The sequence below is a fragment of the Oncorhynchus masou genome, chromosome 1, assembly GCF_036934945.1.
Source record: "Oncorhynchus masou masou isolate Uvic2021 chromosome 1, UVic_Omas_1.1, whole genome shotgun sequence".
Taxonomy (NCBI): Eukaryota; Metazoa; Chordata; class Actinopteri; order Salmoniformes; family Salmonidae; genus Oncorhynchus; species Oncorhynchus masou.
In genome coordinates, this window is record NC_088212.1 from 75759616 (window position 1) to 75786579 (window position 26964).

A 26964-nucleotide genomic window follows, 5' to 3' on the forward strand; every position below is an offset into this window, starting at 1 on the left:
GCTAGAGGCTCTACAGTGAAATAAAACAATAATCACTAACCAGAACACTAATGGACAAGGCATATTGACATTATCGAGAGGCATGCGTAGCTGAGTGATCATAAGGGTCCAGTGAATGGTTGGGCTGGCTGGAGACACGGCGATTCAGACAGCTAGTAGGCCGGGGCTAGAAAGCTAGCAGAATGGCCTTAGAGAGACATCGCGATGGAGGAAAGTCTGTTTTAGCCTCCTCGTGTGGTTCCGTTGATAGACCAGTTGTGATGGATTAGTAGGGTACCGTGTAGCAGAGGGGTCCAGTCCAGTTGGCAAATGGATCTATTCAGCTAACAGTCCAATATGCTCTAGACAGCTAGCGGGCCGCGGCTAGCAGATGGGCATTCAGGGGACGTCGCGACGGAGGGTCCTGTTGGAAAAAAGCCTTCAGGCAGATTACGTCGGTTGTCCAGTCACGATGGATAAGCAGTGCTTTGTGTAGTAAAAGGGGCCCAGGCCGATTGGCAAAATAGGAATAGTGGCACGAGAAATTGGCCGATGGACCTATTAGCAACAGTCCGATATGCTCTGGACAGCTAGCGGGCCACGGCTAGCAGGCTAGGAGATGGGCATTCAGGGGACTTCGCGACGAAAGAGTCAGTTGAGTAACCCACTCGAGCAGATTACATCAGTAGTCCAGTCGTGAAGATTCGGCAGGGTTCCGTACCCCATATCGGCAGTAAAAGGGGTCCAGGCCAGTTGGCAAATAGGTATTGTAGCCCAGGAGTGGCTGATGGACCTCTTCAGCTAGCCGGGAGATGGGCCTAGAATGGGCTAGCTCCAGGCTAATTGGTGCTCATTAGCCATGAGTAGTCAGCTAGCGGCGATGATCCTGGTGAGAAGGTTCAGAGCTTGCAGTAGAAATCCAGGGATATGGAGAGAAAATAGGTCCTGTATGCTCTGGTCTGAATCGCGTTGTACAAACTAGCGAGAACTCTCCGAGCTAAAGGTAGCTGATTACAGCTAGCAGTGGTTAGCTGACTACTAGTTAGTAGCTAGTTAGCTGGCTAGCTTCTGTTCAGTGATTCCGATTCAGAGGTAAAGAAAAATACTTTAGAAAAAAGCAGATCCACACCACATTGTGTGAGGCGGGTAGCAGGAGAGTATATTGAAGTTGAGGTTTAGAAGAATATTTTAAAAAGATATGCGAAGAAAAATATATAAAAATATATATACATGGGACACGTCAAGACGAAGGACAAAGACGTCTGACTGCTGCCCCATCTCGGAAGAGGAAGTGAGAATACGTGGTGCAGACACAGATTCTCTCTACGTCACCTGTTAGGAGCGACTTGCCCGGTAGGATGCAATCCATGAGTGTGCAGAACCTGAGATGCCCAGCCCTAAGAGGGTGGAGAGGAGGATCTGATGGTTCACGGTGTTGAAGGCAGCGGATAGATCTTGGAGACTGAGAACAGAGGAGAGAGAGTCAGCTTTGGCAGTGCGGAGAACCTCTGTGACACAGAGAAGAGCAGTCTCGGTTGAGTGACCCGTCTTGAAGCCTGACCGGTTAGGGTCAAGAAGATCGTTGTGAGAGAGATGGTCAGAGACAGCACGCTCAAGTGTTTTGGAAAGGAAAGAAAGAAGGGATACCGGTCTGGAGTTTTCTTTACGTCGGAGGAGTCGAGTGTTGGTTTCTTTAGGATGGGAGCGACTCTGGCCATTTTGAAGTCAGAGGGGATGCAGCCAGTTGTCAGGGATGAGTTGATGATGGAAGTGAGGAATGGGAGAAGGCCTCCAGAGATGGTCTGGAGAGGGGAGGAGGGTGTCAGGTGGCCAGACCTTACTAGTCGCAGGAAGAGGTCAAGGCATATGGTAGTTCTGTGTGGGACCAGTGGACTCAATAGGTTATGAGAATGAGGAGCTGATTTCGTCAACCTGGAGGTGGTGGAGGATTAAGGAGGTTAAGGAGGGAGGAGAAGGTGGAAAATAGTTTCCTAGGGTTAGAGGCAGAAGCTTTAAATTTAGAATGATAGAAAGTGGCTTTAGCAGTGGATACAGAGGAAGAGAAGGTAGAAAGGAGGGAGTGAAAGGATGATAGGTCCTCCAGAAATTGAGTTTTCCTCCATTTTCGCTCAGCTGCCCGCAGCCCTCTTCTATAAGTTAGCAATGAGTCACGGAGCAGGAGCGTAGGACCGAGCCTGCCAGGAAGAGAGGGGACAGTGCGAGTCATAGGATGTGGAAAGGGAGAATAGGGTCAAATATGCAGAATCAGGAGACAGGAGGGAGAAGGATTTAGTTGAAGGGAGAGATGATAGAAGAGGAGAGAATAGTGGGAGAGAGAGAGTGAAGATTGCAAGGGCACATTACAATTTTGGGTAGGGGCTGAGTGGCTAGGGATGGAGGAGTGGAAGACCGAAAAGGAAACAAAGTAGTGATCAGAGACCTGGAGGGGGGTTGCAGTGAGGTTAGTAGTTGAACAGCCTCTAGTAAAGATGAGGTCAAGCGTATTGCCTGCCTTGTGAGCGGGAGGCGACTGGGAAAAGGTAAGGTCAAAAGAGGCAAGGAGAGGAAAATAAATTAATCGAAAGGATCGGGAGGTTGAAGTCACCAGGTACGAAGAGCGGTGAACCATCCTCAGAAAATGATCTTATCAAGGTGTCAAGTTCATTCAGCAAATCTCCAAGGGTATCTGGTGGGTGATAGATGACTACAATGTTGAGCTTGAGTGGAGAAGTGACAGTGACAGCATGGAATTCAAATGAGGAGATGAACAGGTGAGAGAGAAAATCTCCACTTAGGAGAAATTAGTAGCCCTGTGCCATCACCGCGATGACCATATGCTCTATGAGATAAAACGTAGTCCGATGAAGAGACAGCAGCTGGAGTGGCAGTGTTCTCTGGTGTGAGCCAAGTCTCCGTCAGGGCCAAAAAGTCAAGGGACTGAAGGGCATCATAGGCTAAGATGAACTTGGCGTTCTTGACCGCAGATTGGCAGTTCCAAACGGTGCCAGAGACCAGGAATTCCACACGTGTTGTGCGCGCAGGATACACTAAATAAGAAGGGTTGCAGCAAAGGGGTGTGGAGCGTTTGTAAAGCCTACAGGGAGAGGAGCGAACAGGTATAGAAAACACACATAGCAGCAAGAGCAAAAGGAGATCATCTGAAAATAACTAGATAAGATACTCAACTGAGCCTAGTGATGTGGAGCCTTCCTCTCTTTCCTTTCTCAAATAACTTGGCAGAACAACTCAGCAAGACCGTCTTTGTTTCGGTGACGGCCTTGTTTTGCAACGAGACCGCCTCTGACACGCCGCTTAGAGCTGCCGCTGAGAAAACAGAGGGGACATACACTAGTTACAGACACATTCCCATAAGAAGACAATCCTCCATTCTGTCCTCATCCCCTTCTGATCTTCTTCATAGTATCACATGGTTTAACAGATACAGTGCCTTGCGAAAGTATTCGGCCCCCTTGAACTTTGCGACCTTTTGCCACATTTCAGGCTTCAAACATAAAGATATAAAACTGTATTTTTTGTGAAGAATCAACAACAAGTGGGACACAATCATGAAGTGGAACAACATTTATTGGATATTTCAAACTTTTTTAACAAATCAAAAACTGAAAAATTGGGCGTGCAAAATTATTCAGCCCCTTTACTTTCAGTGCAGCAAACTCTCTCCAGACGTTCAGTGAGGATCTCTGAATGATCCAATGTTGACCTAAATGACTAATGATGATAAATACAATCCACCTGTGTGTAATCAAGTCTCCGTATAAATGCACCTGCACTGTGATAGTCTCAGAGGTCCGTTAAAAGCGCAGAGAGCATCATGAAGAACAAGGAACACACCAGGCAGGTCCGAGATACTGTTGTGAAGAAGTTTAAAGCCGGATTTGGATACAAAAAGATTTCCCAAGCTTTAAACATCCCAAGGAGCACTGTGCAAGCGATAATATTGAAATGGAAGGAGTATCAGACCACTGCAAATCTACCAAGACCTGGCCGTCCCTCTAAACTTTCAGCTCATACAAGGAGAAAACTGATCAGAGATGCAGCCAAGAGGCCCATGATCACTCTGGATGAACTGCAGAGATCTACAGCTGAGGTGGGAGACTGTCCATAGGACAACAATCAGTCGTATATTGCACAAATCTGGGCTTTAAAGTGGCAAAAAGAAAGCCATTTCTTAAAGATATCCATAAAAAGTGTTGTTTAAAGTTTGCCACAAGCCACCTGGGAGACACACCAAACATGTGGAAGAAGGTGCTCTGGTCAGATGAAACCAAAATGTAACTTTTTGGCAACAATGCAAAACGTTATGTTTGGCGTAAAAGCAACACAGTTCATCACCTTGAACACACCATCCCCACTGTCAAACATGGTGGTGGCAGCATCATGGTTTGGGCCTGCTTTTCTTCAGCAGGGACAGGGAAGATGGTTAAAATTGATGGGAAGATGGATGGAGCCAAATACAGGACCATTCTGGAAGAAAACCTGATGGAGTCTGCAAAAGACCTGAGACTGGGACGGAGATTTGTCTTCCAACAAGACAATGATCCAAAACATAAAGCAAAATCTACAATGGAATGGTTAAAAAATAAACATATCCAGGTGTTAGATTGGCCAAGTCAAAGTCCAGACCTGAATCCAATCGAGAATCTGTGGAAAGAACTGAAAACTGCTGTTCACAAATGCTCTCCATCCAACCTCACTAAGCTCGAGCTGTTTTGCAAGGAGGAATGGGAAACAATTTCAGTCTCTCGATGTGCAAAACAGTTTAGTTCAGTTCATTAACTGCATGATAAATTATTACTTTTACCAATTATTCTTAATACACATATCGTAACATATTTCAAAGAGAATATCCACACATTCTATTGAAACTATTCTTTCAAATTGGCTTATACTCCCCATCACACTGTCAACTCCATCGTAGAGCCAAGGATCAGGAAGTTAGACCTATATCCCCGCGGGAATAGAACAAAACAAACACAACAATACAATACACTCAACAATACAATACACTCGTTCACATATCACTCAAGGCGTATAAACTTCAATTCAAAACCTCAAATAACTGAATCTTCCACCATTTTGTTTTACACATACAGTGCCTTGCGAAAGTATTCGGACCCCCTTGAACTTTGCGACCTTTTGCCACATTTCAGGCTTCAAACATAAAGATATAAAACTGTATTTTTTTGTGAATAATCAACAACAAGTGGGACACAATCATGAAGTGGAACAACATTTATTGGATATTTCAAACTTTTTTAACAAATCAAAAACTGAAAAATTGGGCGTGCAAAATTATTCAGCCCCTTTACTTTCAGTGCAGCAAACTCTCTCCAGACGTTCAGTGAGGATCTCTGAATGATCCAATGTTGACCTAAATGACTAATGATGATAAATACAATCCACCTGTGTGTAATCAAGTCTCCGGATAAATGCACCTGTACTGTGATAGTCTCAGAGGTCCGTTAAAAGCGCAGAGAGCATCATGAAGAACAAGGAACACACCAGGCAGGTCCGAGATACTGTTGTGAAGAAGTTTAAAGCCGGATTTGGATACAAAAAGATTTCCCAAGCTTTAAACATCCCAAGGAGCACTGTGCAAGCGATAATATTGAAATGGAAGGAGTATCAGACCACTGCAAATCTACCAGGACCTGGCCGTCCCTCTAAACTTTCAGCTCATACAAGGAGAAGACTGATCAGAGATGCAGCCAAGAGGCCCATGATCACTCTGGATGAACTGCAGAGATCTACAGCTGAGGTGGGAGACTCTGTCCATAGGACAACAATCAGTTGTATATTGCACAAATCTGGCCTTTATGGAAGAGTGGCAAGAAGAAAGCCATTTCTTAAAGATATCCATAAAAAGTGTTGTTTAAAGTTTGCCACAAGCCACCTGGGAGACACACCAAACATGTGGAAGAAGGTGCTCTTGTCAGATGAAACCAAAATTTAACTTCTTGGAAACAATGCAAAACATTATGTTTGGCGTAAAAGCAACACAGCTCATCACCCTGACCACACCATACCCACTGTCAAACATGGTGGTGGCAGCATCATGTTTTGGGCCTGCTTTTCTTCAGCAGGGAAAGGGAAGATGGTTAAAATTAATGGGAAGATGGATGGAGCTAAATACAGGACCATTCTAGAAGAAAACCTGATGGAGTCTGCAAAAGACCTGAGACTGGGACAGAGATTTGTCTTCCAACAAGACAATGATCCAAAACATAAAGCAAAATCTACAATGGAATGGTTCAAAAATAAACATATCCAGGTGTTAGAATGGCCAAGTCAAAGTCCAGACCTAAATCCAATCGAGAATCTGTCGAATGAACTGAAAACTGCTGTTCACAAATGCTCTCCATCCAACCTCACTGAGCTCGAGCTGTTTTGCAAGGAGGAATGGGAAAACATTTTAGTCTCTCGATGTGCAAAACTGATAGAGACATACCCCAAGCGACTTACAGCTGTAATCACAGCAAAAGGTGGCGCTACAAAGTATTAACTTAAGGGGGCTGAATAATTTTGCACGCCCAATTTTTCAGTTTTTGATTTGTTACAAAAGTTTGAAATATCCAATAAATGTCGTTCCACTTCATGATTGTGTCCCACTTGTTGTTGATTCTTCACAAAAAATACAGTTTTATATCTTTATGTTTGAAGCCTGAAATGTGGCAAAAGGTCGCAAAGTTCAAGGGGGCCGAATACTTTCGCAAGGCACTGTATCTCTCCATGAGAGTCATGTATAAAAAACACTACTGGTACAAAAGATAAAACAACATTTAAAATAACCTAATCAAATTAAAATCACTAAACTGAAAAACTCCACAAAGAAAAATTATTTAACCCATATGGTCATTGGAAAGTAGACCTAAAGCAGCATTTTTAAGTCTAATTATACTGCTTGCGTCAGTTACTTGATGTGGAATAGAGTTCCATGTAGTCATGGCTCCATGTAGTACTGTGTGCCTCCCATAGTCTGTTCTGGGAAACTGTGAAGAGACCTCTTGTGGCATGTCTTGTGGGGTATGCATGGGTGTCCGAGCTGTGTACCAGTAGTTTAGACAGACTGCTCGGTGCAATCAACATGTCAATACCTCTCATAAATAAAAGCAGTGAGGATGTCAGTCTCTCCTCCACTTTCAGCCAGGAGAGATTGACATGCATATTATTAATATTAGCTCTCTGTGTACATCCAAGGGCCAGCCGTGCTGTCCTGTTCGGAGCCAATTGCAATTGCAAAGTCATTTTTTTGCGGCACCTGACCACACGACTGAACAGTAGTCACGGTGTGACAAAAATAGGGCCTGTAGGACCTTCCTGGTTGAGAGTGTTGTTAAGAAGGCAGAGCATCGCTTTATTATAGAAAGACTTCTCCCCATCTTAGCTACTACTGCATCAATATGTTTTGACCATGACAGTTTACAATCTAGGGTTACTCCAAGCAGTTTAGTCATCTCAACTTCAAATTATTTATTACAGGATTAAGTTGAGGTTTAAGATTTGTTCCTAATACAATGCTTTTAGTTTTAGAAATATTTAGGGCTAACTTATTCCTTTCCACCCACTCTGAAACTAACTGCAGCTCTTTGTTGAGTGTTGCAGTCATTTCAGTCACTGTAGTAGCTGACATGCATACATAGACACTCTGGCTTCACTTAAAGTCAGTGGCATGTCGTTAGTAAAAATTGAAAAAAGCAAGGGGCCTAAACAGCTACCCTGGGGAATTCCTGGATTATTTAACTGGATTATATTTGAGAGGCTTCCATTAAAGAACACCCACTGTGTTCTGTTAGACAAGTAACTCTTTATCCACATTATAGCAGGGGGTGTAAAGCCATAACACATATGTTTTTCCAGCAGCAGACTATGATCAATCATGTCAAAAGCTGCACTGAAGTCTAACAAGACAGCCCCCACAACCATTTTATCATCAATTTCTCTCAGCCAATCATCAGTCATTTGTGTAAGTGCTGCTTGTTGAGTGTCCTTCCCTATAAGCATGCTGAAATTCTGTTGTCAATTTGTTTACTGTGAAATAGCATTATATCTGGTCAAACACAATTTTTTTCCAGAAGTTTACTAAAGGTTGGTAACAGGCTGATTAGTCAGCTATTTGAGCCCGTACAGGGGACTTTACTATTCTTGGGTAGCGGATTGACTTTAGCTTCCCTCCAGGCCTGAGGGCACACGCTCTCTAGTAGGCTTAAATTGAAGATGTGGCAAATAGGAGTGCCAATATTGTCTGCTATTATCCTTAGTAAATTTCCATCCAGATTGTTTGACCCCGGTGACTTGTCATTGTTGATAGACAACAATATTTTTTTCACCTTTTCCACACTGACTTAATGGAATTCAGAAGTACAATTCTTGTCTTTCATAATTTGGTCCGATATACTTGCATGTGTAGTGTCAGCGTTTGTTGCTGGCATGTCATCCCTAAGTTTGGTTATCTTGCCAATGAAAAAGTAATTAAAGTAGTTTGCAATATCAGTGTGATGAATGAGCCATCTAATTCAATGAATGAAGGCTCCGAGTTGGCTTTTCTTCCCCAAAATGTCATTTAAGGTGCCCCAAAGCTTTTTATTATCATTCTTTATATAATTGATCTTTGTTTCATAGTGTCATTTTTTAAATTAGTTTTTTAGTTAGTCGCATGATTTCTTAATTTGCAGTACCTTTGCCAATCAGTTGGGCTGCCTGACTTAATTGTCATACTTTTTGCCTCATTCCTCTCAACCATACCATTTTTCAACTCCTCATCAATCCAATGGGATTTAACAGTTTTTACAGTCATTTTCTTAATATATAAATGCTTATTAGTAACTGGAGTTAGTAGTTTCATATTTTAATTATTTATTTTTATTTTTTATTTTACCTTTATTTAACCAGGAAGTCAGTTAAGAACAAATTCTTATTTTCAATGACGGCCTGGGAACAGTGGGTTAACTGCCTGTTCAGGGGCAGAACGACAGATTTGTACCTTGTCAGCTCGGGGGTTAGAACTCGCAACCTTCCGGTTACTAGTCCAACGCTCTAACCACTAGGCTACCTTGCGTCAAGTGCAGCATCTGGTTGCTCCTCTTTACACACCACAGACCAGCAAATATTTTTTACATCATCAACACATGAATCACAACAAAACTTCTTGTATGACCTCTTATACACTATATTAGGCCCAACCTTTGGAACTTTGGTTTTCCTAGATATGGTTATTACAGTTGAAGTCGGAGGTTTACATACGCCTTAGCAAAATACATTTAAACTTAGTTTTTCACAATTCCTGACATTTAATCCTGACTTAGGTCAGTTAGGATCACCACTTTATTTTAAGAATGTGAAATGTCAGAATTATAGTAGAGATAATGCTTTATTTCAGCTTTTATTTATTTCATTACATTCCCAGAGAGTCAGAAGTTTTCATACACTCAATTAGTATTTGGTAGCATTGCCTTTAAATTGTTTAACTTGGGTCAAATGTTTCAGGTAGCATTCTACAAGCTTCTCACAATAAGTTGGGGGAATTTTGGCCCATTCCTCCTGACAGCTGGTGTAACTGAGTCAGGTTTGTAGGCCTCCTTGCTTGCACACGCTTTTTCAGTTCTGTCCACAAATGTTCTATGGGAGTGAGGTCAGGGCTTTGTAATGGCCACTCCAATACCTTGACTTTGTTGTCCTTAAGCCATTTTGCCACAACTTTGGAAATATGTTTGGGGTCATTGTCCATTTGGAAGATCCATTTGCAACCAAGCTTTACCTTCCTGACTGATGTCTTGAGATGTTGCTTCAATATATCCACATAATTTCCCGGCCTCATGATGCCATCTATTTTGTGAAGTGCACCAGTCCCTCCTGCAGCAAAACACACCCACAACATGATGCTGCCACCCCCGTGCTTCACAGTTTGGATGGTGTTCTTCGGCTTGCAAGCCTCCCCTTTTTCCTCCAAACATAACGATGGTCATTATGGCCAAACAGTTCTATTTTCTGTTGTACTTTTTTCTCTCCAAAAAGTACCATCTTTGTCCCCATGTGCAGTTGCAAACCGTAGTCTGGCTTTTTTTATGGTGGTTTTGGAGCATTGGCTTCTTCCTTTCTAAGCCGCCTTTCAGGTTATGTCGCTTTAGGACTGGTTTTACTGTGGCTATTGATACTTTTGTACCTGTTTCCTCCAGCATCTTCACAAGGTCCTTGCTGTTGTTCTGGGATTGATTTGCACTTTTCTCACCAAAGTACGTTCATCTCTAGGAGAGAGAACGCTTCTCCTTCCTGAATGGAATGAATGCTGCGTGGTCCCATGGTGTTTATACTTGCAAATGATGTCAATTAGCCCATCAGAAGCTTCTAAAGCCATGACATAATTTTCTGGAATTTTCCAAGCTTTTTAAAGGCACAGTCTTAGTGTACATACTTAGTTTATGTACACTTCTGACCCACTGGAATTGTGATACAGTGAATTATCAGTGAAATAATCTGTCTGTAAACAATTGTTGGAAAAATTACTTGTTTCATGCACAAAGTAGATGTCTTAACCAACTTGCCAAAACTATAGTTTGTTAACAAGAAATTTGTGGAGTGTTTGAAAAATGAGTTTTAATGACTCCAACCTAAGTGTATGTAAACTTCCGACTTCAACTATATTGTGATCACTACATCTTATGGATTTGGATACTGCTTTAATGCAAATATCTGCAGTGTTAGTAAAGATGTGATCAATACATGTTGATGATTTAATTCCTATGCTGTTTGTAACTACCCTGGTAGATTGACTGACAACCTGATCTAGGTTGCAGGCACAAGAAACAAATTGATTTTTTTTCCTGAGTGGCAGCTTGATGATAGCCAGTCAATATTTAAATCACCCAGAAAATATACTTCTCTGTTGATATCACATACATTATCAATCATTTCACACATATTATCCAGATACTGACTGGATCTCCGTTGGCATTTCTGTCTTTTCAGTAGATGTTATATGTATTGCTACCACTGTAGCATCAAAGGTATTATCTAAGTGAGTTTCAGAGATAGTCAGAATATGAATGTCATCTGTTACAAGCAAGTTATTGACTTCATGGACCCTGTTTCTTAGGCTACCTATGGGCTATTTTTAGCACTTTTCTGGGATGCTTGATTACTCATGCTATTTACATTGGAGCTGATAGTGCAGGGTGAGCTGCATAAAGTTGTCTTGGATCATTTAGCAGTCATTGTTTCAACGCAGCTTTGAAATTCGTAGACAGATTCCACGAGCCAAGCTGATTTGGATGGACTCCGTCATTCCTGTAGTGTATCTTCTGTTTCCATAAGATGTCAGTTATCAATAAAAGTGACTCCAGTAGAGCTACTGCCGTCTTTCAGAAATCACACATCTCTCGGTACTAATTGCTGAATACCTAGGAAAGGAGAAACCACTCCCTCTCCAATATTGCCATTGATTATCCAAACAACAACAGTCACAATTTGCCCTGCCCCTTAATCCTGGTTGATATGCCAACAATCATCTGCAAGTTATGAGCAGTCAACAGTTCACACACCATGTAGGCTAGTGGGAAGACAGACCACACTTAAAGTAGATGGCCCTAGCTAGCAAAACGACAGTACTAGACAACAGCAGATAAAGACAAAAATGATACTTATCACTCCTGGAGATATCAGGAGTCCTCTAGTTATAGAATGAAGCACATTGAGAGGGAGCCTGAGAAGCTGGTTATGTACTCAGGAAAGAGGTGAAATCACTCCCCCTTCCAATACAGTCACTGATTACCAAAACAACAACAGTCAGTGATTGGGTAAGTTAGTATACGTGCTGTAAATAATTCCCAATAGGACAGACAACATGTGTGAGTCAGTGCAATACAGCATGTAGCTTGTTCTTTCACTGTAGAATGCCATGCATGTTAAAGTAGAGGTGTTACTGTACAGTATATGATTTAGGACAGCCGGATGAGAAGGAGATGATATTTGAAGGGGCGAAACCTAACTTCCACTTAAATCACATTTTAGTCATGCATTGGAGACTAAGTGAACATTTGATTTAAGCAGAAGTTAAGATTCTCCCCTAAGTGTGTCATCTCAGCCTCCCTGGTCCCGTTCAGCCCTGGTCCACCTGTTTCGTACTGGGTGACTGGCCTGTAATGTTCCGGCTGGATCTGTGGGTCAGACTTCTGCTGACCAATTCTCAGGGGTTGAGCACAGAGCTCATAAAGGATGTGTCTGGAGACAGGGGACTCTTTGACCCTCTGAGTAGGTGCACGTTAAATTCCACATGCTGTGAACAGAAAGTGTCTGCTTTCAATAGGACTCAAACTTGATGCATTTCCAACACTCTGTTAGTTCTTGTCTCCACCTCCTGTCTTTTACATTTAGGAAGACTCATTTCCTCTGAATACAATAAATACATTTTAGCTCTGTGTCTCTGAAGTCTCAGATATTTTCCCTGTTTGATGCTTTGTCTGGTAGATAAAGTGAGATAGACTATTTACTCTAAATACAGTACACTGTACAAAATGATGTGCATTTAACATTTCCATCACGATTCAATTTAGAAATAAATGATACAGTAATTTACATGTATCTTCAACAAAGGGCCGAACAATTTGGACTCATCCATTCGCTGACTGCTTCCTGTCTGTGACAGCTGTTGATGGTCTGGCTTGACTTTCTAAAAGAGACGCAGGCTGCCTGCCCAGGCTCCTCCACTGTGTGAAACATCCCCTGGTCTCTATGGCCTTCACAGCCCCCAGACCTGCATGCTCATTTCCTGCCCCTGGTATTCAGCTGAAATATATAGCTCCTTTGTACTATGGGAGCTGTCAGCTCCACTGAGCTTGAACAAGCCATACATGAGTGCAAGATAGACCTGAACTATAGTACACACCTCTGGGGACAGGTAGTGGAGCAGAACAGAATACTGCCAGAGTGTTAGAGTGTTAAAGACTCTCTGACTGCTGTTGCTTCCTCTGCCAGGTTGAAACGAGTGCTAAACTGTCTCTTTCGACCGGAACAGCATCTTTACAGTACAGTACTCGGCAGGTTATATACTAATACTCTCTCATCAGTCTTTGTTATGAGTCAATAGAAAAAAATCTAACACTCTTTTTTAGTTTTCTGGGAGACTGACCAAGGTTGGTGAACTCCTCTAGTGATTGGTTTTTGGTATCCTGTGGTGATTGTTGTTCACTATACCATAGCCTAAGTAATATTATATTTTTGGTAGTATGTGGTATCCTCTCAAGCTCTGTCAGCTTGGATGGGGAGTGTCGCTGCACAGCCATTTTCAGGTCTCTCCAGAAATGTTAGATCGAGTTCAAGTCCGGGCTCTAAATGTCAAAAAACTTGTTTTATCTTTGTTTTTCATTATAGGGTATTGTGTGTAGATGGATGAGGAAATGTTAGAATAAGGCTGTAGCATAACAAAATGTGGAAAAAGTCAAGGGTTTGAAAACTTTCAGAATGCACTGTATGGGCTATAGTCTATGGTCTCTGGTGAAAAGTAGTGCACTATAAAGGGAATAGGGTGCCATTTGGGGCATATCACTCTATCAGTCAGTCAGTCACAGCCCCGTGCCCCACAATGAACCTCCAGTGATAATGTAGCATACCGTGGATCTCTATACCACTGTCCTCCCCACAGGATGATCCTGTTATGCACAGACAGCTGGCTTTATGAGCCAAAACAGGCCAAAGAATAAATAGTGATTGCAGCTATGTTCCCCGATCCCTAACCTCACCTCCACCACACCCCTCATTATCCTCACGCTCTCACCTGTTTTATTCATTAACAACCCACTCTCTCTGCCTTCCTTAGTCAAAGACATTGCTTGAAGGAAACAATCAAGGGACCTACATGCCTGGCAGCTAATATGTATCCCAGCTTTTTTCTCTCTTTCTGCTCTACTGCTCGATCTTCAAACTGTGCTCTTCCTGACACAGTCCTCTCCAATAGGTCTTTCTAACGTACAAGCAGTTCATGTTTGGGTTTAGGGTTTGAAATGTATAGTAATATGGAGAAAGAATTTTAAAATATTAAACAGATTGAATTGAAATCCAGAGTAGTGTTTGGTTAGAAAATGTTTTTTGAATATGTCTGCTCAAATTGACAGGATGTGGGAAAACATTTCCAGGTCATGCTAACATTGTACTTTAAGACATGATGGAAATATGACAGTAAATGGGAAGCAAACATGAATACATCCATTGTATGAATTCCTTTGTAATGCATCATAATACCATACAGTAATGGTAAGACCACCTGATGCTGTAGGCTAGTGCATGTCTCTGGTGTGTGTGGATGTGTGTTGGGTAGGAGACTTCAGGACATTGGGTGCCAAGGCTGCTGACCTGACCCATATATTGAAGGAAACAGGACTCCATCCAGAACCAGGACATGCTTTACTTTTCAGTCTGTCTGATCCAGCAGGTCCCAGCAGCCGGCCTCAGGGTGTTAAGCGTACTGTTCAATATCAGTCCAGATTAGTATACAGTATATCAGGAGAGCATTGGTAGCTGATGTGTCTGAGATTATAGAGATAGATATGCTGTTGAAAAGCTCTCTTCCCCATACACTACGTTCCCTGTAAACATGTGTGCAGCTGTGTTGCTGCAGAGGCTGCTCACTGCTCACTCACTGGCTGTCAGTCAGTCTGCCTCTGGGAGAGAGAGTGAGAGCGAGCGGGGAAATACAAGAGAGTGCCAGCGAGCGGGGAAATACAAGAGAGTGCCAGCGTGTGGGGAAAGACAAGAGAGTGCCAGCGAGTGGGGAAATACAAGAGAGTGCCAGCGAGTGGGAAAAGACAAGAGAGTGCCAGTGACTGGGGAAATACAAGAGAGTGCCAGCGAGTGGGGAAATACAAGAGAGTGCCAGCAGAAGCCAAGCCAAGTCCAGGTGTTGAGACGCCGCTAAACTTTCTCTCTTTTTGTCTGTCCATGATGCCTTTGCTTGTTGCTGTGAAATATTTAAATACAATTGGAGATGTAATGGAATTGGATGCATTCAATAGGTGCTGATATGACTTGTTATCCTGCTCAGTGTTCTCAATACTCTCATTCATATTATGCAGTGACCCACTGCTGGCTTTGCTTAACAGGGACAGTCGAGTTTTGGTGTGAAAAAAGCATATTTCCTCTTAATGGTGTGTAAGCACCTGTGGCCCAAAGAAGAGGGTGTGTTCACTAACAGCCTGCTGGAAATATCTCCCTCCCTCTCTCTCTCTCTCTCTCTCTCTCTCTCTCTCTCTCTCTCTCTCTCTCTCTCTCTCTCTCTCTTCTCTCTCTCTCCTCTCCTCTCCTCTCCTCTCATAGCCCAGCTGAAATACAGAATTGTAGTGGATACAGTAGTTTGCTGCATGTGCCTGTTGTGGTCTCCCTGTACCGCTTTAAAATCGGAAAATGTTATCTCATGGTTGCAGCTACAATGCCGTGATGCACCCACTATGGTCATATACTTTTATGTGAAAACCAACTGTCATAGTCTGATGAAGAGTGCACTCCTAACTACAGTGTGTCCTGATGAATTAGGGTTTAATGTTGTGGAAACAATGGTGCAGAAATAGGAAACCCATATGATGAGTTCAGTCTTTTTGGCTCCGGCTTCTTTACTTCCAGCCTTCCTTGCGACGTGGCTCGCAATTAAGTGTTTGAGTATGCTTGTATAAGAGAGAGTGCAAAGGGATCGTATTGTTGCAGAGTTTGTGGTTTCTCCATGTTTAAGAATATGAAATGCAGTCCGTAGTCTGTCTATTTCAGTGTTAGAATGTCCACTTGACCACAAAGTGTTTTGGGCTGTTATGTTACTTTTCTTTGGCTGTCTGCTGTGTTCCATTGTCAGTGGTCTAGATTACATTGCAATGGTATTCCATCAAGTCCTATTAAATAATGCTCAGCAAAGGTATCCAGTTGAGTTGTCTCACCAACACCTGTCCATTGTTGACTACACAATAGGAGGCTTCTTGTTCCACCATTCATAAACAATAAATACTCTTCCTCTTCCCTTCCCAAATATTTCCTTTTTCATTTCAACATCTCTCCACTAATCTTCATTCTTCCCATATATACCTCTCTCTCTCTCTCTCTCTCTCTCTCTCTCTCTCTCTCGCATCCTCTCTAGCGCTCTCTCTCTTGCCCTCTCTCTCTCCCTCTTTCTCTCTCTCTCTCGCACCCTCTCTCTCTCGCACCCCCCCCTCTCTCTCTTTCTCCCTCTTTCTCTCTCTCTCGCCCCTAACTTTTCCTCTTAAATGCCCCAGCCTCCCCAGCTGCGCCTCCTCCAGCTCAGTTTACAAGGCTGTGCATACAGATCAGCAGAGTAGTGGTTTTGGCGTTCACTGCACTACAGGGGCAAGGCGAAACAGCCAGGAGCAGCTACTGTTTTCTACTGGACCTGTCTGAATGCATGACTGAGAGCTGCTGGTCAATAGTTCTTGGCCACATGAGAGAATGCTATCAGGTCTTGCTCTTCTGCTGCTTGTGTGCCTTCTCCACATGTTGGTGACTGCCAAGGGGAACCCGTGGTCACAGGTAAGACTTAAACCATACCATGGTCTTACTATGGACCCACTCTCTGCTTTTCCACAGGTTGGGCTGAGACTGACCGTCTGGGACTGGCTACTCATCGCTCCCAGTCCCAGCACCTTTACACATCCCAAACAGACATAAGAGGCACTCCCTCTAAAACTATGACCTGTATAAATCTGTATTATGAATGTAATTAGCCTGTTTAGCCCAGTGCTCTTCTTAAGTAATTCTCGAGCTGCTGAACTATAAGTTGATAGTCTGATTCTAATAGATAGGTTCAATTCTGAGTTAGTTCATGCTTTGGCTATGACTGCAGACTATAGATCATGAGGAGGAAGTAGGGATCAGATTAGGTATTTACTGTGTGACTGTTTTCACTGTTAAGCAGCTTTGGCAGTCTGTGCTGTTGACTCTGTAGCACATATAAGGCAGGCTGTTATATAGTTATAAAGGACAGTGTCCTTCGAAGTTGCACTTAGTATAACTGTGGAAACTCTAAAGGGGGATGTCTGGCTTGTAATAGGGCATAGATTGGCACAGCTCTATGTGTGTGTGTAGATGATTGACTACATGGCTGTGACATCACTGTGATACTGCTGCAGACAGGTGATGTACAGTCATGAAATAGAATATCTCATTCTAGTGTGTACAGTATCCTGGTTTGATCTGTTCATCAAGGTCATATGCCTTGATGAAGGTAATTGTGACCAAAATGTTACGTGTGAATGAATGGAGTCCATGCAACCGATTTGCTTTGTCTTCTGCTAAACATCTCTGTAAAAATGTGTGATGTCAGGCGAAGCTGCAGTTGGTCATTTGGCAGGAGTTGAGATTGGTGTCTTAGAGAATGATTGTATAGGATTACGTGTTCCCTCTATAATACTCTCACTATAGGGTACCTTTCATTTCCACATGTAAACATGTAGGTGTGTCCTCTACCCTGTATTTAGGCACTTTTTAAAATATCCATTCATTATGTTCCCAACACAGATCCTCTACAAACAGATACTGATAGAGGAAACCCTCTAGTGTTTTAAAGACTGGTGAATCAACACGGTTTGTGCTATTCCCGGGACAATCAGTGGACATTTACGAGGCTGCTGTGCCCTTGACATAAGGCCTCATGGCTGGGAGAGAGGTTTGTGGGGTACGTGAGGCCTTTTTACTGTTGAGAACATCCCCCAGTCATGACCAGTATATATCACTCTACTCTTCACTGTTGAGAAAACATCCCCCAGTCATGACCAGTATATATCTCTCTACTCTTCACTGTTGAGAAAACATCCCCCAGTCATGACCAGTATATGTCACTCTACTCTTCACTGTTGAAGACCCCACTCCTATCCGGGGCAACAAAAAGTATTTGAGTTACTTTAGCTTGTTGCCATACTATTACCATGTTATTACCACTTTATCCTGTATTGTATCCTGTGCTGATGTGAAGTGCTACAGTAGAGGGTGTCTTTAAAATGGATGGAGGACCCCAATAGCCCTACTCCTCTCATTGGGAAGAGTTATCCCCACAGTCATTATCCCTGGTTGTTTTGGATACACACTTGAGGTTTGACACATGATTTATGTTGGGAAATGCCATGTAGTGGGAAAGAACCGATGAGTTATCACTGTCTGGTCCAAGAAAACCAAGAGTTTGTGCTTCTTTTAGTGGTTACGAACTCAGATTATTGCCTTGGCTTGGTTGACTTCACAACCCATCCATGATACAAGTTCCAGAGATGAAATCAGAGGAAAAGGCTGTGATTCTTGAAAGTATGTCTTCCATTCTTCCATTTACAGACGGATTGTGATGGTCCATTTGTCTATTTAATTTTGTGAAGCAAAATGTTTTAAAAAGTACACAGGCATGGAAAGGTTATAGGACATGAATAGATTTTCTAGTTCGTTGTTGAAGGCTGCCAATTTTCCCTCTCTTCTGTCATAGCAGCCAGAATGGCTATATTTCCTAATCTCCTTTTAATGCTGCAATCTGATATGGAAATGTCAATTGGTATTGGAAGTTGTACAGTACCATAACACTATTCATTGGGAGCTGCCCTTCAATGTCTGATGGATGTAGTTTACAAAGTGACTTCATTATATTGTACGCAAGTGAAAATCACCTTTTACCTTGTGATCACTGAGCAGTCCCAAGCACTACAGTAGCCTACCTCCACCACAGCTGCAGATGTGTTTCCAGTGCTGACGGTGTTGAAGGCAGTGTGTGTTGTTAGCGACCTCACCCTCATTAAACACTGTTCTGATAAAGGAGCCTCTAAAGGGAAGGTAGAAAGGAACACAGCATCTCACCATGTGGGAGACAGATGCTTGTGGCCTACGCCCCTGCCAACGGTCGGCCACATACACTTCACATGGACCGACCGACCGACCGACCGACCGAAAGAACGAGCGGAGGGGGTGGGTTGTCATGCCATACTATGACATTATACTGGATTCTGTGTGAGAAATGAAATAGGAATCAGTGGTAAAACACAAGCAGACACTATTATGTGGGACATGTGGCTCTGTATTTTCTAATGATATACAGGATGCCAGTATGGTCCTATTCTAAAAGCTGGCCAGTGTTTCAACTCAGCAGGTCCAATATTCAGTGTTCACAGGGTTTGCATTAGTCCTAGCCTTGGTAACAATTTAAAAGCTGATGGAATTGAGCATTTTGTTATTTTCTAAATAATCACATTTACTTTATACCTATATTGTGAATACCATTCAACAACATCAGAAGCATAGATGTGTTGGGTTAAATGCACTTCTAATATACAATATGACCCAGTTTACTTTTTATTACTATAATTTCTTCCAGAGCAATGAGTCACATTTTTGATAATGTTCCCCACTCAATGATCCCCACTTTTTCATGTTGAGGTTGTGGTCAGTCTTTGAGTTTTCTATAGATTTCAGCATAATGTCCTTTCCATTCAGTGGCCATCTTGCTGTAAGGTCACCTCCACTGTGAATTATTATCTGGTATGACATTGCCCCAGAATTCTCAGCTTATTCTCAGCTTGGAAGCCCAGTAATGTAAATATTACATTTCCAGATGAGCTGGCGTATGTATCATTGCAAGCTAAGTCTTGATAACAGCAATGGCAACGGTCCAGCAGAGCTCTCTGCTGGCTGTACAGCAAGTGAAGAGTTGAAAATGTTCTCATAATGTTCACAAAACTCTGTTACTCTTTGTTCGTAATTTGGTCGACAGGGTGTGTGTGTTTCTTTTATGACAAAGTGAAGTGTTATCATTTGAAAATAAAGGGAGAAGTCCTTTAATCTGAAGATATTCTCATTAGAATTTAAGTTGAATCAAATGTCATTTTTGAAGCGAGGCCAAACCATTTAGCTGACACTTAATTCTAGAGCCTGTTATTGATATTAATATGTATTCCATTAATGCAGCATTCATTTAGTTTGTTGTCATTTGATAAACATGTTGAGACAACATGTTAGGTGTTAAAATATTAGATGTTATGTTAAATAATATGCAAGATTTCAACCTTGAAGCATATCTAAGTTTGTGCACTCAAAGTTTATGTACCCTGTAATAGTGATAGGGTCTAAGTGTGCTAATATATTAATGTATTCAGTGAGTAGTCTTGGTGCTTTCTCAGGGACTCATTGAGCGATCTACCTTCCTGACCCTGCTGAAGTTGAGCTTCAGTCAGTTATCCCTGGTGGTTTCCAGGCTGGTGGGTCTGGCATGGCACCCAGAGTATAATATTGTGGGAACACCTAGTCTAAGCTCTGACAAGACCCAAGTACATTCTGACCTCAAGCCATGGACATGGCAGAGATCAGAAGAGTTATGGTCTAGGATCAGTTACAGCAATGACTGAATAAAAGTGTCCGGAGTCCCTGATATGCAGAGTGTGTGGTTGATAATGGATCATTTTTGTAGATGGGGCTTCTGAAACAGCTGCATGAATCTGGATGTATTTATGTGCCATAGTGCTCCCTGATAGGCTTATACAGTACAGCTGTCTGCACATGTTAATGTCAATCACTCGCTAGCTTAAATCTCCTTGTCATTAGTGGATTTCTCTGTCTAAACATCCACTCACAAACAGTCTCCATTTTAACCCAGGGTCCCAGTCCCACGTCTGTGAGAAACCCTTGCAGTCAGTCCACTGATTACTTTTTCAACCACATCTATAACTTCATTTGGGGTGGATGAAGGCCACGATTCAGTCAGAACTAGTGTTAACCGGTGTTGGCAGTCATACGCATAGCAGATGTTTTGGAGGTGTAACTGTGGTGTGAGCTGACAAATAGGTGAGTAGCTGCTCTTGTGTCACAAACCGCGTTAGTTCAAAACGGCGATAGAAAGGTGTAGGCTTCTAATGCATGTTTTCATGTGAATTTGAATGGGGGGGTGGTTATAGTCTATCAGTCTAATCAAGGTGTAGACAATAGAACATCACGCATTTGAGAATTTGAACTTGTAACGCGGCTGCATGGGACTTGTCGGATTATAAAATCAGGTGATTTCGTTGCCACGATAAGCTAATGCAAGGAGCCGCTTGTGGATCTGTCAACTCTAACGTAGTTCCACCTCCAATAACGCCAAAACAATCTCTGTGCGGATGTTGGCTAGCGCAGATCTAATAGATTCCAGCCCGAAGTCTTTACAGTCAAAGAAAGATGGGGGCTGGTCGACTTAAGGACTGTAAGATGTTTCCAACATTCCTGTTGACTCCAGCATAAAGTCACTGTGACCACTCATTTTTATATTCATATTCATTCCTTGTGGGAAACCACAAACCAAGGCCCCCCACACAGTTAAAAGAAACATTATTGCAAGGCAAGTGTAACCTGCGCCAAGCCTGTGGGAAAAGGATCAAGGGACATGGAGTGTCTTTGCAACTGTTTATTGACAGTTTGTGCATGTTTGTAATGAAATAAATGTAGTTTTTTTTAATTCCTTCTTTACCCACTCAATTAGTGCATGAGGCACTTATTTTTAAGCTCCCAAACCTTGATTTCTGAGAAGAGGCGCCTCTGTGCACAGCTGAGGACAGGCTTGGAATTGCGATAGCTTTAACATCATAGTGAGACTGTAGTTCAAGGGTATCTAATAACCTTGTAAATGCAAACTCAAACTTTTGTTATAAAGTGGTTACTGGTATGATGGAAAGAGACCAATAGTCTACTGGTTCAGTTGTGTAGAATTTCATAACTTAAATTAAACTCAACAAGGGATTATTATCACTATCATGACAAGCCAATTCCTAAAAGCATAAGACCTTACATCTGTTTTATCTGGAAAAGTACTGCTGGGGTTTATTGGAAGGCTAATGTTGTTTTCATCCGACGTTCCTCACTTTGACTGGTAGTTGACTACCGTCCTGACACGTCTAACCATTTCCAGATGAGGTGGATTTTAGTGACATTTAAAGGCCCATTATAGCTCTACTGAAAGGGGATGTCATCCAGCGCCAAGCATAATTATAAACCACCCACAGAGAGCAGATTAGAAAAAAGTAATGATGTGGTCGCTTAATAAATTGAGCACTTAAATACTGTGGATCCCCTTGAAAGGGAAAAACTAGGATCCCTCCAAACTTGGTTCAGTGAGACACCTCATTTTGATGGATTCGTGATGCAGGACTATTTATACTTGATATATCAAGGACAGCCTGGATGACTATTTTCAGGTTTGGGAAACAAATGACTGCTGGCTTCACTGTTTTGCATGGGGTATCATCTGTTCTCCAAAGTCTGTTTTGACAGTTTATGATTTGAAAGATGTACTGTACAGTGATATCAAATAATACCCACACTTCAATGCTTCCTGTATAGGTCTAAGCCATTTTACCATATTAAAAGGCTTGGAAAACCTTATTGCACAATTTTTCTAAAAACACTACTGACGCCTCTTAGTCACATGATATTTCATACATTGACGGATGACTCAGATTACTGGTTATAAATTATGTGACTCTCCATTCACACGTTAACACATAGTGATTCAGAGCTTTTCCCAGGCAAACGGCCACAGACAGCCATTACTCGCCGAGCTTGTCAAGCTGTAGTTTATGAGGGGAAGGAAGGAACCGTTTTCTTTCTCCTGGGATTAAGGCTAAACATTGAAATGATATCTGATAATGTTGTTACTTAAAGTCAGTGTGTTTTATGGTGAAAATTGAGAAGACAGATACTACTCACTTGGTATCCCAATTGTTTGCATACTGTGATGTATGAAAATATAATAATGTATAAACTCATATGGAACAATCTAGTTTTTATCATGTACCAATCTTACATTTGAGTCCCTATAGGTCGTTTTAATCCATAATTCCACATTGGCCAATATAACATTTGCCCTGTTTGGTCATTTCTCAGGGCTATTAGTTTGCTATTTCCTCTCTCATCGCTTATTTCCTGTGTAGAATGTATTATTTAACCTTTATTTAATTAGGCAAGTCAGTTAAGAAAAAATACAAATTTACAATGACGGCCTACCCAGACGACGCTGGGCCAATTGTGCGTCGACCTATGGGACTCCCAATCACGACCGGATGTGATGCAGCCTGGATTCAAACCAGGTACTGCAGTGATGCCTCTTGCATTGAGATGTAGTGTCTTAGACCACTGCACCACTCGGGAGCCAGTAGAAGGAGGTGGTGTGTATTTGTTTTGGCCTGGGTGGAGTGTTGGCCCGATGCAGACCTCGCTGCTATGGGTGGGTGAGAGCCAGGCTTCTGTCTTCTGAGCCTACCCCAATCTCCTCAGTCCACCCCTAGCCCTGGCCTGGCTACCATCTCCATCTTCCATCCCCATATCCCAGCCAGCATCCAGCCTGCAGCTGACTGTCTTACTGCAGCTCCAGGAAGAACTAAGTCTGCTGAGAGAGCATGAATCTACAGCAAAACCCTTTTTAATTACCACTGTAGACCGCTCTTCATTTGTTTGTGTGATTATTCTATGTAAGCCTAGTTATGTCCTGTGCTTAAGGACCACACATAAAATGTTGTGTAATATTTTTTGATGGGACGTAATATATACAGTTGGTCTGAGAAAATACGCCGGTTTAGCAAGGCAAGATCCCCATTAGTCCTGGTTTGGGATTGGGAGGAAATTGTTTGTGACAGGGTTTTGTCTAGGAACGGGGGGGGGGGTTATTGACTGGACTGCTTAACGTAACATTCCCTGAAAGATACTGACTGACTAAAGACTAACGTTGGCAGCATTCGAATCACAGAGGAGCTTTGTGTCATTAAAACTAAACAGCTTTTTTTGTCCCCTGCTGACTCCTCCAATGGTCATTCCTTCAGTTTGAGTGGTGGCGGACTGAGGGCGGACTGAGGGCGTATCATAATCCTGGCTCACCAGTGTCTACTCTCCACTGCCCAGGGGTCTGGAATTATAGAAGTACGGTGGCCTGCTGGGATCAGTCCCAACCAGGCCCCTGCTTGCAGCACCTGTTGACACAGCGAGCTACTTTTACGTCTGAATTGGCTGGATTTATCGACTTCTGATTTGAGTGTTCTATACTAACCTTATCCAGGCTTCCTGTGATTTAAGAGTGCCAATGTGACAGAGAAAGCTAACACCCCTGAGGATTTGCTCTGAAACTTTGTGAGCCGTTACTACTCCAGCATCGTGCCAAGAATATGCCTGTTTTTGGAATGAAGCTGGCTCAGGCTAATTGGTTGTTGTGTTATGGTAGTTAATTATGTGCAGCAGGTCAGGGAGTTAGAGAGGTGAAATAACACGGGTTTGTTTATGAATATGCTGGATAGGCTTTGGTTTATTATCTCTCATTCTCCCCTCTTTACTTGATTAATGAGGTTGCTCATGTTATTTACTTTTCCATGCACTTCAGTGGTAAAACAGTTGCCTGTTAAAACAGATGTCTCAGGAGCTCAACAGTTGAACATTGCTTCACCACAAAAATCCTCCAGTGTACTGTACTGTTTGTTATGTACCGGTGATGATTAGTGACGTACTATACATGTCCTCTGTCCCCTCATTTGACCTCCTTCTCCCTCTCTGACAGAGTCTGGGCTGCGATGAGTACCTTGGCTCAGGCAAGGTGATGGACAAGTGTGGGGTGTGTGGCGGGGACAACATGGCCTGTAAGCTGGTGTCAGGGCTCTTCCAGCAGCACAGCCTGAACAAGGTGGGCTACCACAAGATAGTGGAGATCCCAGAGGGAGCCACCAAGATCAATGTCACTGAGACGGTGAAGAGCAGGAATTACCTGGGTGAGTAGGACTGTGACTGACCAGTGTTTTAACCCGGGTCAGACTGTGTTAGCCCGCTCCAGCTAAAGCGTAGACACTACCCACTGGTCACAGATTCAACGTCTATTCCACGTTGTTTCAATGTAATTTCATTGAAATGATGAGGAAACAACGTTGATTCAACCAGTGTGTGCCCAGTGGGTAGCTTGGGAGGCAAGTCTTCATGTCTGAAGCAAGGTTACTCAACATACAAGCATGGTTCCAAACCACCTCTGTTTAACTACAGAGTTACCAGCTCTTTATCCACGGCCCCTTAAGGCTCCATATTTCTCTGTCTGAATCAGACCCATGAGCTATGACACATGCAATAGCAATTTTAGGTTTTCCCTTCGACCACGTTAGATTATGTTTCATATTACATTAACGGTACTAATAAAGTCACAATTTAAAGATAAGCTTCAGGTTATAAAACATCTGACAGCAGTAGCTATTTTTGAAATATCATTTAGGTCATGTCTTGTTACATCCGTGCTGTGAGCCTGGTATCAGGCAGCAGGGAACAGCTGCTTGTTAAATTGATTTGATTCATTTAATTAAAAGGCAGCTCAAATACAGAGCAGGAGGGATTTTTCCGGAATTTTGGATGTGAGCCTTTCTATGTTGTCAGTAGTAAGTAACCACACAGTGCACTTCTGGTTACAATCTGTTATTTTTTTTTAAAGCCCTTTGCTGTAATTCATTGAATAAATAAGATCTTGTCTTTATAGGAGCATAACAGTGTGACACAGAAGTGGGTCTATTTTCAGGAATGACTTCTGGAATGTCAGGGTTTTATTGTTGGAGACATTGGTTTAATGAGAACCATGCCATAGCATAGCAGTGCGTCTGGGAGAAAGAGAGAGCAAGAGAGAGAGCGAAAGAAAGGTGAGAAAGAGAGAAACAGAGAGCGAGAGAGAGAGAAAGGGAGAGAGAGGGAGTGCCTGGCCCCCACTTCCCCTGGCCTGGCTGCTCCCCTCAGGGGAAAGTATATAAACAAGCTTTCATTAGAGGACCTTTTCCTCCAGCCTTCCCATCCTTTTTAATTAAGGTGAGGAATTTCACTGCTACCTAGAAAACCACCACCACCACTGAGCCCAGCGATGGAACCTGCTTTGAAACTACTTTTTTAAGTCAATACTACTAACTGGGGGTGCCAAGTTATGCCTTGCTTTTTTAATATGAGTCCCCACTCAACCCCTACACAATACTTACTCAGTGAGTAAGCACCTAAGCAGGAAATGTAGAGTATGCATGAACAATGGCTCCTTTCAGTGACTGCTGTTCCTGCGTCGCCTGGCGTTGTTGTTGGAAGAGTTCATATATCAGTGGGTAAAAGCGTGCTGTGATGCAACATCCTGGGTATAAACAGGACCGAGGATTCTTCCACGGAACTACTTATCTTTACCATTATCCCCTGATGTTTGCTTCATTCTCCTCAATAGACTTATGTTCTAGTTTATTTCTGCATGCCTAATATGTGCTTTTAGTTGTCCAAACACTCTTATACACTGCTCAAAAAAATAAAGGGAACACTTAAACAACACAATGTAACTCCAAGTCAATCACACTTCTATGAAAACAAACTGTCCACTTAGGAAGCAACACTGATTGACAATACATTTCACATGCTGTTGTGCAAATGGAATAGACAAAGGTGGAAATTCTAGGCAATTAGCAAGACACCCCCAATAAAGGAGTGGTTCTGCAGGTGATAACCACAGACCACTTCTCAGTTCCTATGCTTCCTTGCTGATGTTTTGGTCACTTTTGAATGCTGGTGGTGCTTTCACTCTAGTGGTAGCATGAGATGGAGTCTACAACCCACACAAGTGGCTCAGGTAGTGCAGCTCATCCAGGATGGCACATCAATGCGAGCTGTGGAAAGAAGGTTTGCTGTGTCTGTCAGCGTAGTGTCCAGAGCATGGAGGCGCTACCAGGAGACAGGCCAGTACATCAGGAGACGTGGAGGAGGCCGTAGGAGGGCAACAACCCAGCAGCAGGACCGCTACCTCCGCCTTTTTGTGCAAGGAGGAGCAGGAGGAGCACTGCCAGAGCCCTGCAAAATGACCTCCAGCAGGCCACAAATGTGCATGTATCTGCTCAAACGGTCAGAAACAGACTCCATGAGGGTGGTATGAGGGCCCGACGTCCACAGGTGGGGGTTGTGCTTACAGCTCAACACCGTGCAGGACGTTTGGCATTGTTCCCAGGCCGTCATTGA

The 26964-nt window shown here is 42.8% G+C and overlaps 1 protein-coding gene across 3 annotated transcripts in view; it reads left to right on the forward strand.

Moving 5' to 3' along the window:
* Positions 1-26964, forward strand: part of LOC135550814 (thrombospondin type-1 domain-containing protein 4-like) — a 57567-nt gene that overhangs the window by 23624 nt on the left and 6979 nt on the right. The window contains exons 1-2 of one of the 3 annotated variants that reach the window (XM_064981945.1): positions 16274-16512; positions 24518-24725. In XM_064981945.1, coding sequence (XP_064838017.1) covers positions 16432-16512; positions 24518-24725 — 289 coding nt within the window. In that variant the 5' untranslated portion in view covers positions 16274-16431. Of the gene's footprint in view, positions 1-16273; positions 16513-17529; positions 17657-24517; positions 24726-26964 lie in introns of those variants that run through there. The other 2 variants (XM_064981954.1, XM_064981962.1) reach the window with 2 other exon arrangements.